This window comes from Sinocyclocheilus rhinocerous, unplaced genomic scaffold (assembly GCF_001515625.1).
Source record: "Sinocyclocheilus rhinocerous isolate Xijiao unplaced genomic scaffold, SAMN03320098_v1.1 scaffold1195, whole genome shotgun sequence".
Taxonomy (NCBI): domain Eukaryota; kingdom Metazoa; phylum Chordata; class Actinopteri; order Cypriniformes; family Cyprinidae; genus Sinocyclocheilus; species Sinocyclocheilus rhinocerous.
Window position 1 is genome coordinate 55753 of NW_015644626.1, and position 17644 is coordinate 73396.

Consider the following 17644-nt stretch of genomic DNA (forward strand, 5'->3'; position numbering starts at 1 on the left):
AAAACCATATAACCATGGTAATGAGGACCATGGTTTTACTTCTTGTGACCCCCATCCTACTAAACTAGTCAGCTAAACTCTGGATTCTAAGCAAGAACTTCTTTCTTTTTAGATGTTTAGTTCTAATTAATTTTATTTGAAGTAAAATGTTAATTCAATAAGGGCCTGATTAAAGATAAATATCAGTGTCTTATATCAATTAGGTGTTTATTATTTACAGATAATAAAGTTCTTAAAGGGAGATTCACCCCAAAATATAAATTGTCATCATTTACTCAACATCATGTCATTCCAAACCTGTATGAATTTCTTTCTTCTGTGGAACATAATTTGAGAAATTCAAGAAATTTTTGTCCATACAGTAGAAATCAAGGGTAACCAAAAGGGTTTGGTGACATTCTACAAAATCTTCTTTTGTGTTCAACAGAAGAAAGTCGTTTGGAACGACATAAGGGTGAGGAAATGATGACAGAATTTATTAGCAGTAACTTTCCGATAGTTGGCCTAAAATCCAAATACAACAAACTTGACTAAATATTTTCCCCTACTCATATCCGATTTGCTACTAACGAACTAATGGCTTACTAATTAAAAGTGTTACCCGCTTAGCATTTGTATGGATTAGCCTTCCATAAAACTACAACTAATGAAGTGTAGTGGGTTTCTGGTGCTTTTTTTCCTGGAATAAATGCCTTGAGCTGTATTTCTCTGCTCTGCTGCAGAGTCCGACTGCGCAACTGCAGCGAGAGCGAGAGCCGCAGCGACAGTACAGCTCAGACAAAATGCCTATGGATAATTTAATATTCGCGCAATGCATCCTTTATTTTTTAGCCTTCGTTTTTGGCTTTATAGCTATAGTACCTCTATCGGAGAACACGGAGGATTTTCGCGGGAAATGTCTGCTTTTCACGCGGGGGATGTGGCAGAACGAGAACATCACGGTGTCTAAGCAGCGCTTCATCATTGAGGAATGGGGACCACAGTCCTCCTGCAGCTTCATCACCGCTGTCGGCATCGCGTCGCTCATCCTGTCCGCCGTACAAGCCTGGAGGCTGCTGCTCTTCATCTGCAAAGGCCACGATGAGTGAGCGATTGTTTCTTTCATCGTATTGCTTGCTAATTTGTTGATGCCTCACATGTATTAGACCCGTGCCAGTGCGGTGGATGGGATGCATGGATGAAGTTATGTCATACAGCAGCACAGATGAGCTACTATATTCGTTAAATATTTAGTTTTAAATTCGATTTTATATGGGAAACATGTTCAATAACAATACAATGTGACACAATTTGTGATTAAGTAGTTTCATTGTTTTAAAGAAGAATGTGTGGCCTAACATAAAGTATAAATCAGCTGGCAGTGGCTATACTGTATGGTTTAGAACAGTTTCTAATCATGGAATGAATTCTGAACAATGAGATTGATTATTAATCATTGCTATATGATTATAGTCTGTCCAGCCTGAAATCAAAAGCCAGTATGGTTTACATTTAATAGACATACACACTAGATATTGCACTCTTTTTATATTTAGTATATAACTAAATCACACATAATTCTCAGGAAAAGCCACTACGATAATCGGTATAAGCAGCTATTATTTTATTATTGCTATTATAAAACTACTATTTCATTTTTAAATAATTTTAAACCATTCAAAAGGGTTAACTTATTTATTTTAAAAACCATATACCCATGGTAATGAGGACCATGGTTTTACTTCTTGTGACCCCCATCCTACTAAACTAGTCAGCTAAACTCTGGATTCTAAGCAAGAACTTCTTTCTTTTGGGTTTGGTGACATTCTACAAAATCTTCTTTTGTGTTCAACAGAAGAAAGTCGTTTGGAACGACATGAGGGTGAGGAAATGATGACTGAATTAATTAGCAGTAACTTTCCAGCAGTCTAGCTCAAAATCAATGCTTTACTTTTTACGATCGCAACTCATACCCACCTCCACTGAACGTGATTTTGAGGGGGCCCCATAGCAAATTCAGTGCATAGGGCCCAGAATTCCTAGCGACAGCCCTATATATATATATATATATAGGGCTATATATATTTATTGTTCCTCATTATATTTACATTATGCTATAAAAAGGGATAGGGGAATCAACTAACTAAGGTATCAACATGGAGAGACGTCATGATTGTCATAACAGTTTCAGGTGAATATAATTAGCATTTTTTACATGGTGGTTTTAACAAGAATATCTTTCTGATGGTTTGATGATGATAATCAAATTTTATTGCAGGTGCATTAGCAGACAGCACGTTATTTCATCCCAAATTCTAAATTATATCATCATTAATATTTTCCATACCCATGTTATTTAGTTTTATACGTGGAACACAAAAAGAGATATTAGGTGGAATGTCCAAGCTGCTTTTTTCCCCATACAATGAAATTAAATGGTTACATGCTGTACATACATGGTTTAAAAAATAAAAATAAAAATAGTGCACTATACTCCAGGTCTTCTGAAGCTACGTATACTGTATAATACTGTATGTATGCCAAAATATACAAGTTGTAAAGTTATAGTAAATGAAGCTCTCACCAATCTCAACCATGCTTGTGTAATCATAATGGCATCAAATATCATTTGTTCTTGCATGTCTCATGACCAATCATGACAAATAAGTGTGAATGAGCAAGCGTCAATGACATTTATATGGCTTCAGAACAGGGTTATTAGTTAACTCAAACTAAAATTAAACCGAAACGTAAAAAATAAACGTTAACTGAAATCAAATAAAATATCATAAACTGAACTTTCAGCTAGTTGTCATTGCAACATTGCTCATTTTAATTTAGTTTAAAGATGTACTAAAATAAATATTAATAATTGGGACGTAATGATTTACTCCACTCACAATGTGATACGATTTTCTCCCAATTATTATTATTTATTTTATTTTTACAAAAGATTTAAGACAAATTATAAATGAAAATGTGAATTGTCACATATTTGTATCGATTTTCAACCGGCTCGGGGTGCATCGTTACATCCCTAATTAATAAAAAAAACGAAATAGATAACTATACACAGCATTTTGTAGAATAAACAGTGAATCACTGTCCTTTGTCATTTTACGGAAAAGAGCAGCTCAGCATTCTGCAAAATATCTTCTTTTGTGTTCCACAGAAGAAAGAAAATAGTACAGGCTTGGAACAACTGGAGAGTGACTTCTGTAAAAATCTCTTTATTATTTATACAGCTCAATCTTCAATGCCTTCCTGAGTCTGCTCATCAGCACATTCGTAGTGTTTGTTGTGTTCCTGTCCAGCACAATAGTCAGTGTGGGTTTCAATCTATGGTGTGATGCTATCACAGAAGGAGGCAGTATGCCCAGCAGGTAAGCATGATGCTCAGGTATCCCACTATTTTCTGCTTCTACAGTGTGCATAAAAACACTACAATGTATATAAGAAACTGAAAACAATGACAGATAGTTGTTTTTAGACTGTATTTATAGCTTGGAAAGAGCCACAATTAATTGGGTAGGCCTTTTTTCGTCTGTCAGAGAGGGTTTGGTGACATTGAAATTAGTCAGAGGCTTTTGGCTCAGTTCACTTCAGTGACTGTTCGAGTTCAATCACATTTGTGACCCTGGACCACAAAACCAATCTTAAGTCGCTGGGGTATATTTGTAGCTATAGCCAAAAATACATCGTATGGGTCAAAATTATTGATTTTTCTTTTATGCCAAAAATCATTAGGATATTAATTAAAATCATGTTCCATGAAGATATTTTAAATATTTAGTTTTAAATTCGATTTTATATGGGAAACATGTTCAATAACAATACAATGTGACACAATTTGTGATTAAGTAGTTTCATTGTTTTAAAGAAGAATGTGTGGCCTAACATAAAGTATAAATCAGCTGGCAGTGGCTATACTGTATGGTTTAGAACAGTTTCTAATCATGGAATGAATTCTGAACAATGAGATTGATTATTAATCATTGCTATATGATTATAGTCTGTCCAGCCTGAAATCAAAAGCCAGTATGGTTTACATTTAATAGACATACACACTAGATATTGCACTCTTTTTATATTTAGTATATAACTAAATCACACATAATTCTCAGGAAAAGCCACTACGATAATCGGTATAAGCAGCTATTATTTTATTATTGCTATTATAAAACTACTATTTCATTTTTAAATAATTTTAAACCATTCAAAAGGGTTATTTCATCCCAAATTCTAAATTATATCATCATTAATATTTTCCATACCCATGTTATTTAGTTTTATACGTGGAACACAAAAAGAGATATTAGGTGGAATGTCCAAGCTGCTTTTTTCCCCATACAATGAAATTAAATGGTTACATGCTGTACATACATGGTTTAAAAAATAAAAATAAAAATAGTGCACTATACTCCAGGTCTTCTGAAGCTACGTATACTGTATAATACTGTATGTATGCCAAAATATACAAGTTGTAAAGTTATAGTAAATGAAGCTCTCACCAATCTCAACCATGCTTGTGTAATCATAATGGCATCAAATATCATTTGTTCTTGCATGTCTCATGACCAATCATGACAAATAAGTGTGAATGAGCAAGCGTCAATGACATTTATATGGCTTCAGAACAGGGTTATTAGTTAACTCAAACTAAAATTAAACCTAAACGTAAAAAATAAACGTTAACTGAAATCAAATAAAATATCATAAACTGAACTTTCAGCTAGTTGTCATTGCAACATTGCTCATTTTAATTTAGTTTAAAGATGTACTAAAATAAATATTAATAATTGGGACGTAATGATTTACTCCACTCACAATGTGATACGATTTTCTCCCAATTATTATTATTTATTTTCTGTTTACAAAAGATTTAAGACAAATTATAAATGAAAATGTGAATCGTCACATATTTGTATCGATTTTCAACCGGCTCGGGGTGCATCGTTACATCCCTAATTAATAAAAAAAACGAAATAGATAACTATACACAGCATTTTGTAGAATAAACAGTGAATCACTGTCCTTTGTCATTTTACGGAAAAGAGCAGCTCAGCATTCTGCAAAATATCTTCTTTTGTGTTCCACAGAAGAAAGAAAATAGTACAGGCTTGGAACAACTGGAGAGTGACTTCTGTAAAAATCTCTTTATTATTTATACAGCTCAATCTTCAATGCCTTCCTGAGTCTGCTCATCAGCACATTCGTAGTGTTTGTTGTGTTCCTGTCCAGCACAATAGTCAGTGTGGGTTTCAATCTATGGTGTGATGCTATCACAGAAGGAGGCAGTATGCCCAGCAGGTAAGCATGATGCTCAGGTATCCCACTATTTTCTGCTTCTACAGTGTGCATAAAAACACTACAATGTATATAAGAAACTGAAAACAATGACAGATAGTTGTTTTTAGACTGTATTTATAGCTTGGAAAGAGCCACAATTAATTGGGTAGGCCTTTTTTCGTCTGTCAGAGAGGGTTTGGTGACATTGAAATTAGTCAGAGGCTTTTGGCTCAGTTCACTTCAGTGACTGTTCGAGTTCAATCACATTTGTGACCCTGGACCACAAAACCAATCTTAAGTCGCTGGGGTATATTTGTAGCTATAGCCAAAAATACATCGTATGGGTCAAAATTATTGATTTTTCTTTTATGCCAAAAATCATTAGGATATTAATTAAAGATCATGTTCCATGAAGATATTTTGTAAATTTCCTACTGTAAATATTTTAAAATTTAATTTTTGATTAGTAATATGCATTGCTAAGAATTCATTTGAACCAACTTTAAATCTTATATTCGGGACAATACGGTATTTAGATTTTTTATCCTATCCTAACAAAATCCTAAAGCTTATTTATTCAGCTGTCAGATGATGTATAAAACTCAATTTCAATTGACCCTTATGGCTGGTTTTGTGGTCCAGGGTCACATTTTAGTGTCCACAGACTTCTACATTATTTCAATATAAACTCTGAATGTGTCTGACGAGCAGCTTTGTTCTTAGTTTTTATGAGCAATATCTACTTGATAAATGTTGATTCTTCAGGTGTCTGTGAATTATTCCTAACTGACTACTGTTCATTTCTAGCTGTGAAGATCTTCAGGACACTGATCTTGAACTAGGGTTGGACAACTCTGCTTTTTATGACCAGTTTGCCATAGCACAGGTTGGTCAGTTAAAAATAAAAATGTGTATGAGTGTTTTATATCAATCATTGTGTTGGCTTAAAGGGATAGTTCAACCAAAAATGCACTCATTTCTTCCCTGCGGCACTTTATCAACCTTTAACATTAGACAACATTCAGACTCTGTCTTGAATTTTCCTTTTCTAGTTTCTGTTTCACACTGCTTATTACCAGTTTTTATCATGAATATAACAGTCAGTCCTCCTCTGCTTCCTCTAGTTTGGGTTGTGGGCGGCCTGGCTGACTTGGCTCGGTATCACTGTCATGGCCTTTCTGAAGGTCTATCATAACTACCGTCAAGAGGATCTGGTCGACAGCTTAATCCACGAGAAAATGTTTCTACTCGGACGCTCGTCACGCCGGCGCTCTGATGTGGTAGATGAGAAAAGTGGCATGATATGATCAACTCAACATTTTCAACGCATTGAAATATACTGTCAAGTAAAATGTGTTCATAAGCCTCTAAATTTGGCTCAACTAGGTGGTGTTTCTCAACTTTAGATTGACCTCAATTGAGCTTAACTGAACCAAATGCTTCTGAATAACATTTTATTTGACATTCGACAATGACTGAGAACAGACATTCACGTGCACTCAATTGTTCGGACAGAGGTCATAGATCATTTACATTTTTTGATGTTGAGCTTGAAACACAAGACCCTGGACAAAATAAACAGTGAACATCAATAACTTAAAGGGATAGTTCAAGAAAAATTCAATTATTTTTCTACTTCATGTTGTCGCAAACCCACAAGACTTTCATTCATCTTCAAAACACAAAATGAAGATATTTTCAATGAAACCAGAGAGATTTCCATGGAAGCCCATTTCCACCACAGAATAAAAAAAAACATAAATAAAAAGGTCATTGCGACTTTTTATCTCACAATTAAGATTTCGAAGAATTGCGAGTTTAAATAGTTAAATAGTTAATATCTCATAACTGACTATTTTGCAAATTCTGACATTTTTCTTAGAATTGTGAGTTTATATCTCACAATTCTGAGTACATATCTCACAATTTAGAATTTACACCTCGTAATTCGGACTTTTTTCTCAGAATTGCGACATTATTTCTTGCAGTTCCGCGTTTATAGTCTCTTCAGTTCACTGTAACTCTGTAACACACTCAGGCCCACGTTTCCGAGTATAAAACATTATGCATAAGATTGTTTTGTGCATCATTTTATTTATTGTGTAATAGTGTGAACACATCTCTGCAACTTTCAACATTCTAAGTCTAGGGCTTTTATTTAATAAAAGCAGTAATAGCAGCATATACAGCAATGATGATGAAAATACAAAGCAATTGTTGATTTTTCTGATCATGAAATAAATCAAATTCAGTCTTTAAACTATAGTGATGATTTAGAGCTCTTTTTGGTTTTGAACATTTGAAACAAAAGAAATGCAGTGAATATACTGCCAAAAAGCACCTCTATTGAAATACACATTACAGAAAGACTAAATATAGAGAATGTGTACTTGTCCTGGGGCGATTTTATTGCTTCAGCGATTGGCTAGCTCAACAGTACAACATATGTAGTTTATTTCCGTTTTGTCATCCGAATTCCCCTGAAATGGGTATAGTAAGCAAGTGTGCTAATTATATATTGCATAAATGTATATGCATTTATATAAACGTCTCCATACAGTGCACAAAATATCATGGTATAATGAAACATTTGTTTTGTGTTTTGACATTTTCAGGTGTTTCTATCCAAGTAACTCACAGTGATTTGATGCAGGTCACAGCATTTGTGCACCTTTAACTTCTCTTAATCGATTGTGTTGAAGGGGATTAATTCAACTGCATTTTTAATAAATATTAAATATTTGGAGTAAGTAAGATTTTTAAAGTAAGCTCTTACCAAAACTGAATTTATTCGATTAAAAATACAGTAAAATATTAGAAATATTACTACAATTTAAAATCTCAGTTTTATATTTTAATATATTTAAAAAATGTAATTTATTCCTGTGATATTAAAGCATCATTACCCCTGTCTTCTGTGTCAGATGATTATTCAGAAATCATTCTGATATGCTGATTTGCTGTTCAAGGAATATTTCTTATTATCAATGTTGAAAAAACAAATATACTGTATATATATATATATATATATATATATATATTTTTTTTTTAAATGCATAAATTAAAATGATATATATATAATTTTTTTTCAGGATATTGAATAGAAAGTTCAAAAGAACAGCACTAATTTAATGCATCTGTGTTGAATAAAAATATTAATTTCTTTCAGAAAAAATTCTTACTGACCCCAAATGTTTGAACAGGTGTGTGTGTGTGTGAGTGTGTATAAGATCTCTTCATGATGACAGAGTTTTCAATTTTGGGTGTACTGTCTCTTTAATTCAAGCAACACATGCCAACTTATGTGCTAATGGAAAATAAGCAACTTTGACACTAGAAACCAAAGGCTGATACAATTTGATAGAAAATGCTTGCCCAAAAACTAGAAAAATAGATACTGAACAGCTGCTGCTATAAAGAAAGATTAAGAGACTAAAAGTGTAAAACTTGAGCGGAACAGTAAAAAAGATTCTTATAAAACATAGTAAAACAAATGAATGCACCGTTATTAGGCTTAAGCCAAGATGCTGGTACAGGTTTATGTAAAATATAAACTGAAATAGTGCGAGTATCATAAAGCGTTCAGCTATTTAAAATGGCATTCTTTCATTTGCCAGTTCAATCTGGCAGTGCATGACACAATATATGGCCAGCTCATCCTTTAACAGTCTCATATCTCTTTCTGAGAGAATTTGTGGCAGATGGAAACGTTTGTGCTTAACAGAACAGCTTTGCCCTTCGTTTCTCGTAAAGTAGATAAATGCTAAAGGTGTCGTCATTGTGCCAGTTCTCTTTTCTCATTTACATTGAAATATATTCTTTAACAATGATTAGTGTCATTTACATGTTTGATAAATGCATAAAACGCATATTTGTATTCTAAACCTATTTGATTATTAGTAAAATAAATAGCATTGTCTTGCATTCCACAGACACATTCAACCACATTATGTACAGCAAGTGCATTAAAAATAAAAGCATTGATTAAATGAAATATTTTTGGACATTAAAAGGGTCATATAATGCGATACATTGGTTCATAGAGAATACAGTGTGCACAATCTGTAAAGCCCGACTGATTTTGGGCCTGATAATAATCAATGACATAAGAGTGTTCACGGTAAAGAGAAGAAAATAATCTTTCATAAAATCTTTTCTAAAACTAAATTATAATTACGTTTTTGGGGAGTTGCACCACATGACATTTTACTAATAACAATATAACATTTCAGTGATATTATTAAGTAACTTAAATTTCAGTAGAATCCTCAATAAAAATGAGGATCACGTCTTTGATCTCATATTTAATTCAAATAAGATGACATGGTTGCACCAAAATCAAAATATTACGATGTTTTGAAGCTGGATGAAAATCAATACATTCTTGGATGCGTCTGAGGATAAACATATTTCCAACTCAATCCTGTCTTTATTTTTGTAATACAGTAAATTTATTTCAGCAGTTTCCTAAATTCACTCTTTGAATCAGAAAGCCCTTATATTGCTATTTATATCCTAAGACAAAAATAGCGCTTCAGAAATTGAGGTAAATATTATATAAAGCAAATGAACACAAAGAACAGCACTAGCAGGAAATGATCCAGCCATGCGTTTACTCATTCTATAAGCGCATGCGATGTGTGTGTGTGCGTGTCTAAGCGTTCTCTGCACTAAAATGTAACTATTTGTGACAATGCACATGATATTATGCATGTACTCACCGTTACATGTGGCTCATTTCATATTGCTTATTAGAGACCTGTAAAGGTATTCAATGTCTTGCATGCCTAATTTGACTGATAATACTGACCTATTAATATATCAGTAGGGCTCTACCTGTGGACGGAATTCATTCATTCGTTTTCTCTCTCGACACTCTTGTATAATTCTGAGTGCTAAAGGTTTTAATTAATATTGCTGCACAAGTATTCTTTGGAGAAGAACCAAAAGATGCTTTAAAGGAAACATTCAGCCAAAAATAAAAATGTACTGAAAATGTACTCAACCTCAGGCTAATCAAGATTTTTATGAGTTTGTTTCTTCATCGGAACAGATTTGGAGATATTTAGCATTACATCACTTGCTCACTAACGGATCCTCTGCAGTGAATGGGTGCCGTCAGAATGAGAGTCCAAAGAGCTGATAAAAACATCACAGTAATTCACAAGTAAAAGGGTTTAAAGTTTAAACGATGGATTACGATGGATTTGTTTCTCACAAACGCACAGCTTTTTGCTTCACAAAATGTGTGGAATACTTTTGAATCATTATGACATTTTTATCAGCTGTTTGAACTCTCATTCTGATGGCACCCATTTACTACAGAGGATCCACTGGTGAGCAAGTGATGTAATGCTAAAGAAACAAACTCATCTACATATTGGATGGCCTGAGGTTGAGTGAATGTTCAACACATTTTCATTTTTGGTGAACTATTCCTTTAAAACACATCATCCAGAACCGCTATACAAGGAAAAAGAGCTACATACAAAGATCTCAATATATATGGCTCAGTATAATGAGGCATTAGCCACCATAAAGGGCAAAAAGACACACCATCCCTTAATGGTGTGAAAAGCACATGGCCTTTAATCAACCACAAAATAAAAGAGGTGGATGTTGAAGATCCTCAGAGAATTCGACTGGTGGCCATTCTGATTATAACAGTGAAAATAAAGCAATAAAAAACAAGAGGACCTTTATCTTTTATTTCCTCCACAGTCCTTCAAAAAACATCCTGACCTTTTATGTTTTCCACCCCCCCTGCCTGTTGCTGCCCCCTGTGGTCAGTTATGGTCATTGCATGGTCAGCCAGATCCAGCAGGCCCAAACGATCTGTTTGAACTGAAGCAGGTACACAGCCAGTGCCGTCTGCAGCTCTTCGCAGGCGCGCTGAGGTCTCCGGCGGTCCGTGCAGTACAGTGCTAGACCCAGCGCAGACAGAAGCAGGAATAGGCAGGTGAGCAGGGCCAGGTGCAAATGGCTCTGGGGAGTGTCGTAGACTGGAACACACAATTTTAAATACTAAATTTGTTGCTGCGCAATGGTTTAAAACAGTGTAAAGCAGAGCCATATGACATGCAGAAAAAACATATCTAGCATGGCCACAAATTAAGAATTAGTTCCTTCATTTTCACAGCATTAATTCACAGCTACAATTTACTATTCATTACCTAATCATTATTCATAGTTAAATCATGGCCACAAATAAAAAATTAGTTATCGCAATTTATTAATTCACTCTCTTGTTTTAGTAAATTTTGGCCATGGTGTGCTAATTCTTCCCTCATTTTGTTTTATTTAAAACAAGGGAACAAATTAGTACAACGTTGCCATGATTTACTAAGGAGGTGTTTACACAACACCATTTTCAACTAAAAACAGAAAACTTTTTTATGTTTTGGCGATTCATTTACATGACAACTGCGTTTTGGGGGCCTGCTAACAAACTTCTGAAAACATGTTTCAAAGTTTTTGAAAACGATTCCGCGGTAATCTCTGTGTAAACTACAAAAACGCAAATTTGTGAAAATGGTGACGTCATGTGCATGTGTATCATGTTTGTGTAGTGTTTCTTTACAAAGTGACATTGCCAACTACTGGTCTGGCATGCATAATACAGTGATTTTAAGTCGTTTTCGCGGATCCCGTGTGAAAGACGATTGTTTTGACAACATTGTTGTCTGTACGCGAAAAATGTAAAGGAAGAACTTTTCTGTTTTTAGTAGATCATTGTTGTGTAAACGTACCCTAAATCGAGTAACTAACTAAAATGAGGGAACAAAATAAGTTGCGGGAACATGTTGTTATTTTGTGACCACGATATACAGTGCACAGCATCAATGAGTACACCCCTTCTGAATAAATATAAAAGATGTATTTTCTTAATGATCACTAATATAATTCATGGAAAGATGGCAAAATGTAAACATATTAAACATATACTTAATAAAAACAACAAAATATATGCCAATATTTTCTGTAAGATAAGTAAATTAGCCAATTTTGTTTAAATGAAGGATCTTTATGCTGTGCACTGTATATATTAGTGCTGTGAAACGATTAATCGCGATTAATCGCATCCAAAATAAAAGTGTTTGTTTACATAATATATGTGTGTGTACTGTGTATATTTATTATGTATATATAAATACACACACATGCATGTACATATTTAAGAATATGTTTTATACATAATAAATATACACACACATATATTATGTAAACAAAAACTTTTATTTTGGATGTGATTTATCGCGATTAATCGTTTGGCAGTTTTTTTTCCCTCCTACATCTCATGTGCAGGGCTTCGTAGTAATTCTTTAAATATGCTCTAAGTATTTTTTTGTTTTTTTTAATATAGTTTTTATTACTTTTATACTTTGAATCAGTTTGCACATTCACAGGCCATCCCATACAGAAAAACGCAAGCTGTGAGCATGCTAGTTAGCTGTTAGCTTGTCTTGTGAGAGGCAATTTTACTAATGTTGCTTTAGATAGACATTACGTACTGTATATAAATAATCATGTGATACACATTATATGTATTTTACACAGCAAAAACTATTTATTTGACTAAAATTCCAGAATTGTTAGCTGACAATCTAGATGAATGTATTGTTTGTATGGTTTTCTACGAATGGGACACTACATTTTATTCAAGCTAGTATTGACAAAATATTTTTCATAAATTTTGGCTTTAATAAGATCTCGTAAACTCACAAATTCATAATTACAGACATATAGAAGTGGGAAGAAGGGAATTTCTGATATCACATGAAGCAGCATTATTTACTGGCTAAGTCTGGGGAAATTCCACAAGAGCTAACACCGCTAACTGCACTTTTAACCAAAGAAAATTAAGAAAAAAGTAATTTTCTTCTGGTTGTACATGCATGATATAGCTGAATGTAATATTTAATAGGCAAAGGCGAACAAACTGAAGTTCCATTCATGTAAACTTATAAAACCACAGCAAAAGGCTACTTAGAAATGCTCAGGCTGTTCTGAGTCCCAGCTTTCATGCAAGAAAATCATGCATCTTTTCATGCATTTTTTGAGATCCACCACACTGTCCAACACATTTCTTATCTACTTACCTCCTAAACAGTCATAGTACGGAATGTCTGGAAACCCAACATAAAAGGTAAGAATGGTTTAGGTTTGAGTTCGTTAGTCAAAATCTTTGTAAAACCCATAACCATTCAAATAACTAAAGGTGCAGCCACATTTACCGCTCCACAAAATCCAGGCATTTCAATAGTAATCAACATCGCATGAGGGCAGAAGATTTCCCCACGCAGATTGTGTAACAAGTTCAAATTGGTTAAACCGATTTCACTGCACTGATGAACAGAATGCTGCTTGGTTCATACGCCAGCTACAACATTGACAACTGACAAAGGACCTTTGCTTGTGAAATTTCGCTAATGTGACCGCACTTAAATCTTTGGAGACACAGAAACACATGACCTTCATTCTTCCTAGGTTTTGCAATAAGGCCTTTTGAAATAAACTCTTGAGAGAAAGACAAACTGTGCATCTAAACAAACTACATTGGCACCCTGAATTACTACCTTCCTTTAAATTCCTTAAATTAAATTCCTTGTTTCATTAACATAACAGTGCTGTTGGCACAGATTGCACACTACCTAATTTGCATGTATAATTAATTTGGTAAGTAAATCACTTGGGTATGTTTGTGCATCCCTTCTTTTCTTTTTCAAAACGAGGGGATTCATTAACTGCAGACCTAAATGAAAACGTCTCAGGTTACTTATGTAACCATGGTTCCCTGAGTAGGGAACGAGACACTGCGTCCTCTTTTACAACCCACTTCAACATGTTTAATTTACTTTACTATTTTTAAGTGCCAGCTCTTAATAATGCAGAGAACCACTTTAAAGAACGGTTCAAAGAGTCTCTGGAGATTTTACGGATTGCTAGAGTAGGTTTGTTTGAACTCACCATGAACAGTGATCTCCGGCTCTCTGAAGCGAACCCGCCTCTCGCTTTTTCGCCTGCGCGATGAGTCTGACTCCACATTGCTCACATTGGACCTTTTCAGAATAGAGGTGGGCAGTTTTTCATTTATGACCTGAAATCAGAAAAGACAAAACTACTGACTTCCAGAATGTTTGATAGAGGCAATATGAAGTCATTTGACTGCGACAGTAGATTCCTATAAGACTTTTTGACATTAATACGCATTTTATGTGACAAGATTGTTAGCAATAAAATGTCATGACATTTTAACAGAAAATGTAGAGTGAAAAACAATGTGATTTACACAAGTAAAGATGATGGCCCAAAAATATGTCCTGTAATATGTGAGTAAATCACATTAAGTTGTGGGTCAATGATGTGACAAATGTAATAATTTAGTAAAAAATACATAAAAAAATGCATTTCATACTGTAAATATGTAAATACAATGACGAGTACAAGGCACAAAGTCAAACATTTCAGGATGATACAAATGTTCTGATATCAAAATGTCTGATAATAATCTGATAATATTGGAAAATTTGGTCTATTTTATGACAAGGCAAGGTTACCGCAGGTTGTAAAATGTCATTTGGTGCAACTCCTAAAAAAAAAATAATAATAATATTTCTCAATTATTAATTCATGATATTTAAAACATACTTTTTACTTAAAAAAAATATATTGTAAAATATTTTGAAATTAATGTATGTGTACTCAGGTGTACATGGTGTCTTTACTTGACGTTACACCAGATTATACTTTCATTAAATTTAATAATATAAACCCAACATAATTGCAAAAAGTATATTTCTAAGAAATTCGTTTTTTGTTTTTCTTTATCATGGTGTTGGTGCCAAGTGTCATTGGCTGCAGTATTACCTTTGTTTTAGGAGTTTCCTGTTGTATGTATGGCTTTTTTCTGTGTCGCAGCTCAGAGTGTCTCTCCTTATGGCTATGAGAAATGCTACTCAGAGCGTCACTGAATGACTCGGTGGCTGAGAACCTTTTGGAAAGAGTCGACACACACTCTCCCAATGAATCTGTAACATAAACAGCACTTCACAAACTGCAGAACAACATATTTGACATCACATCAGCAAAAAGCAACACTCATATTTGTTTCTAGTCGGAACAGTTTACATGATGAAACTCGTTTAGCAGAGAATAATTTAGCATTGAAACTATGTCACAGTGCCACGAAGCTGATATGTTGTGGTGAAAGCATTTTCTCTCAGAAAGCTGACTCTGCAGCTGAGTTTGACGTTCATGACACATTGCTGCTCTATACAATACATTTTTCATCGTCCAGGAAAAAGGCAATAGGGAAGACGCAGAACGACCCGTCCCTCCAGAAAACTAGCAAAGCATTTTTGCTTACAAAAATGCCCTGGCCTCAAACTGTCAAAGGCACGACATGGCTTTTCTGCCTGAGATCTAAAACGCCATCAGCTGCAGACAGAAAGTGCATGCTTGAGATAAATGTTTACTCATTCAGGTGATTTAGCTCTGTAGGTTTTTTATCATTCAGAACTATGTACAGTAGACTTAGATGTAGTACAATTTCTTTGCTTCCTCACTAAGTGGAAGGAGTAAATGGCTCTATATGAATTACTTTTTGAAAAGGGCTTTCACTAGAAGCTGCTTCCAAGCTACGGTGGATATTTTGCTATGACAATCAGAAAACTTTACTTAGAATATGAAAGGCTGTTGGGTTGTATGGGCCTAGAGTGTACAGTAAATTGCAAAGTAGGTGTGTTTAAATAAGCTTTATACAGATTTACCAAATGGCAAATTACTGTGGTAACGTGGTTCTGTAAATAGCCACTATTGTCATAAGAAATATAATAAATTATAAATAAATGAAACTAAATTACATAAAGCTAATGCTTTAAAGGAATAGTTCAACCAAAAATGAACATTTGCTGAAAATTTACCATCCAAAATGTAGATTAGTTTGTTTTTTCATCAGAAGAGATTTTGAGAAATTTGGTACTGTATTACACAACTTGCTCACCAATGGATCCTCAGCATTGAATGGGTGCCGTCAAAATGGAGGGAGTCCAAACAGCTGATAAAAACATCACAATAATCCACAAGTAATCCACACGACTCCAGTCCATCAATTAACACCTTGTAAAGACAGCTTGAAGTTAAAAATGTCTTCAAGTATTTGATTCTCATAAACACGCAGCTTTTCGCTTTACAAGACATTAATTGACGGACTGCAGTTGTGTGGATTACTTGTGGATTATTGTGATGTTTTTATAAGCTGTTTGGACTCTCATTCTGACGGCACCCATTCACTTCAGAGGATCCATTGGTGAGCAAGTGATGCAATGCTAAATTTCTCCAAATCTGTTCCAATGAAGAAACAAACTCAACTATATCTTGGATGGGCTGATGATTAGTACATTTTTAGCATTCTTTTAAGCATTTAAAGAGGAATCCAAAACAATTGATAATGATTTTACAGCATTAACAATTATTGTAGTAAATATGAAGGATTTTCTCAGAAATTATGCTTAAAAGGATAGTTTACCCAAAATTGAAAATTCTCGCTCTCATATCATTCCAAACCCGTAAGACCTTCGTTCATCTTCAGAACACAAATTAAGATATTTTTGAGGAAATCCGAGAGCTTCCTGACCCTGCATAGACAGCAAGGGAACTACAACATTCAAGACCCAGAAAGGTAGTAAGGACATTGTTAAAATAGTGCATGTGGCATCAGTGGATCTACCGTAATGTTACGAAGCTACAAAAATACTTTTTGTGTGCAAAGAAAACAAAAATAATGACTTTATTCAACAACTGGAATGACATGAGGGTGAGTAATACATTTTTTTAATTTTTGGATGAACTATCCCTTTTTAAGGTAAATTTTTATTAGCCTTCTGTAATTGATGTAATGTTTTGAAAAATCATGTTTTAGTGCCAATTGTCACGGCTCGCTACTGTGAGGAGCACGGAGCGAGGAACGAGGAGACGCAGAGTCGAATTCAAACTTACAGACTTTAATAATATCCAGGGAAACAGGAAAACCTTTTAATCCCATATAATCCTCCTAGAACATTACGATCAGAGAATCAAAAATTACTTGTAGTGCCTAGAACAAATCACCTATATAAAGGTGATCGGGCCTTCGCTGTAAAAGGGCAGAGAATTTGGAATGAGTTGCCCCTGTCGATCAGGTCTGCCAAATCACTGTCAATTTTTAAGAAACTGTTGAAAGCACATCTAATGTTGGTAGCATACAATGATTGATGTGGTGTTTTATATGTCGATGTGGTGTTTTATGTTGTCGATGTTTGTTTCCATTCTTGTACTTTTTATGTAAAGCACTTTGGTTCAACCTCGGTTGTGTTTTAAATGGTGCTATATAAATAAA

General features: G+C 34.3%; 2 protein-coding genes across 4 annotated transcripts in view; one reads left to right on the plus strand and one right to left on the minus strand.

The window, feature by feature from the left end:
* Positions 1 to 7033, plus strand: part of LOC107758559 (transmembrane protein 179-like) — a 10851-nt gene extending 3818 nt beyond the window's left edge. Inside the window, exons 2-5 of one of the 2 annotated variants that reach the window (XM_016576326.1) lie at positions 853 to 1084; positions 3225 to 3362; positions 6076 to 6154; positions 6393 to 7033. In XM_016576326.1, coding sequence (XP_016431812.1) covers positions 853 to 1084; positions 3225 to 3362; positions 6076 to 6154; positions 6393 to 6575 — 632 coding nt within the window. In that variant the 3' untranslated portion in view covers positions 6576 to 7033. Of the gene's footprint in view, positions 1 to 585; positions 1085 to 3224; positions 3363 to 6075; positions 6155 to 6392 lie in introns of those variants that run through there. The other variant, XM_016576325.1, reaches the window with a different exon arrangement.
* Positions 7034 to 11030: 3997 nt separating this feature from the next.
* The window catches only part of LOC107758561 (uncharacterized), a 34039-nt gene continuing 27425 nt past the window's right edge, over positions 11031 to 17644 (minus strand). Inside the window, exons 7-10 of one of the 2 annotated variants that reach the window (XM_016576327.1) lie at positions 15136 to 15296; positions 14236 to 14365; positions 13368 to 13394; positions 11031 to 11270 (exon numbers count right to left, since the gene is read on the minus strand). In XM_016576327.1, the coding sequence (XP_016431813.1) occupies positions 11065 to 11270; positions 13368 to 13394; positions 14236 to 14365; positions 15136 to 15296 (524 nt within the window). In that variant the 3' untranslated portion in view covers positions 11031 to 11064. The remainder of the gene's footprint in view (positions 11271 to 13367; positions 13395 to 14235; positions 14366 to 15135; positions 15297 to 17644) is intronic. The other variant, XM_016576328.1, reaches the window with a different exon arrangement.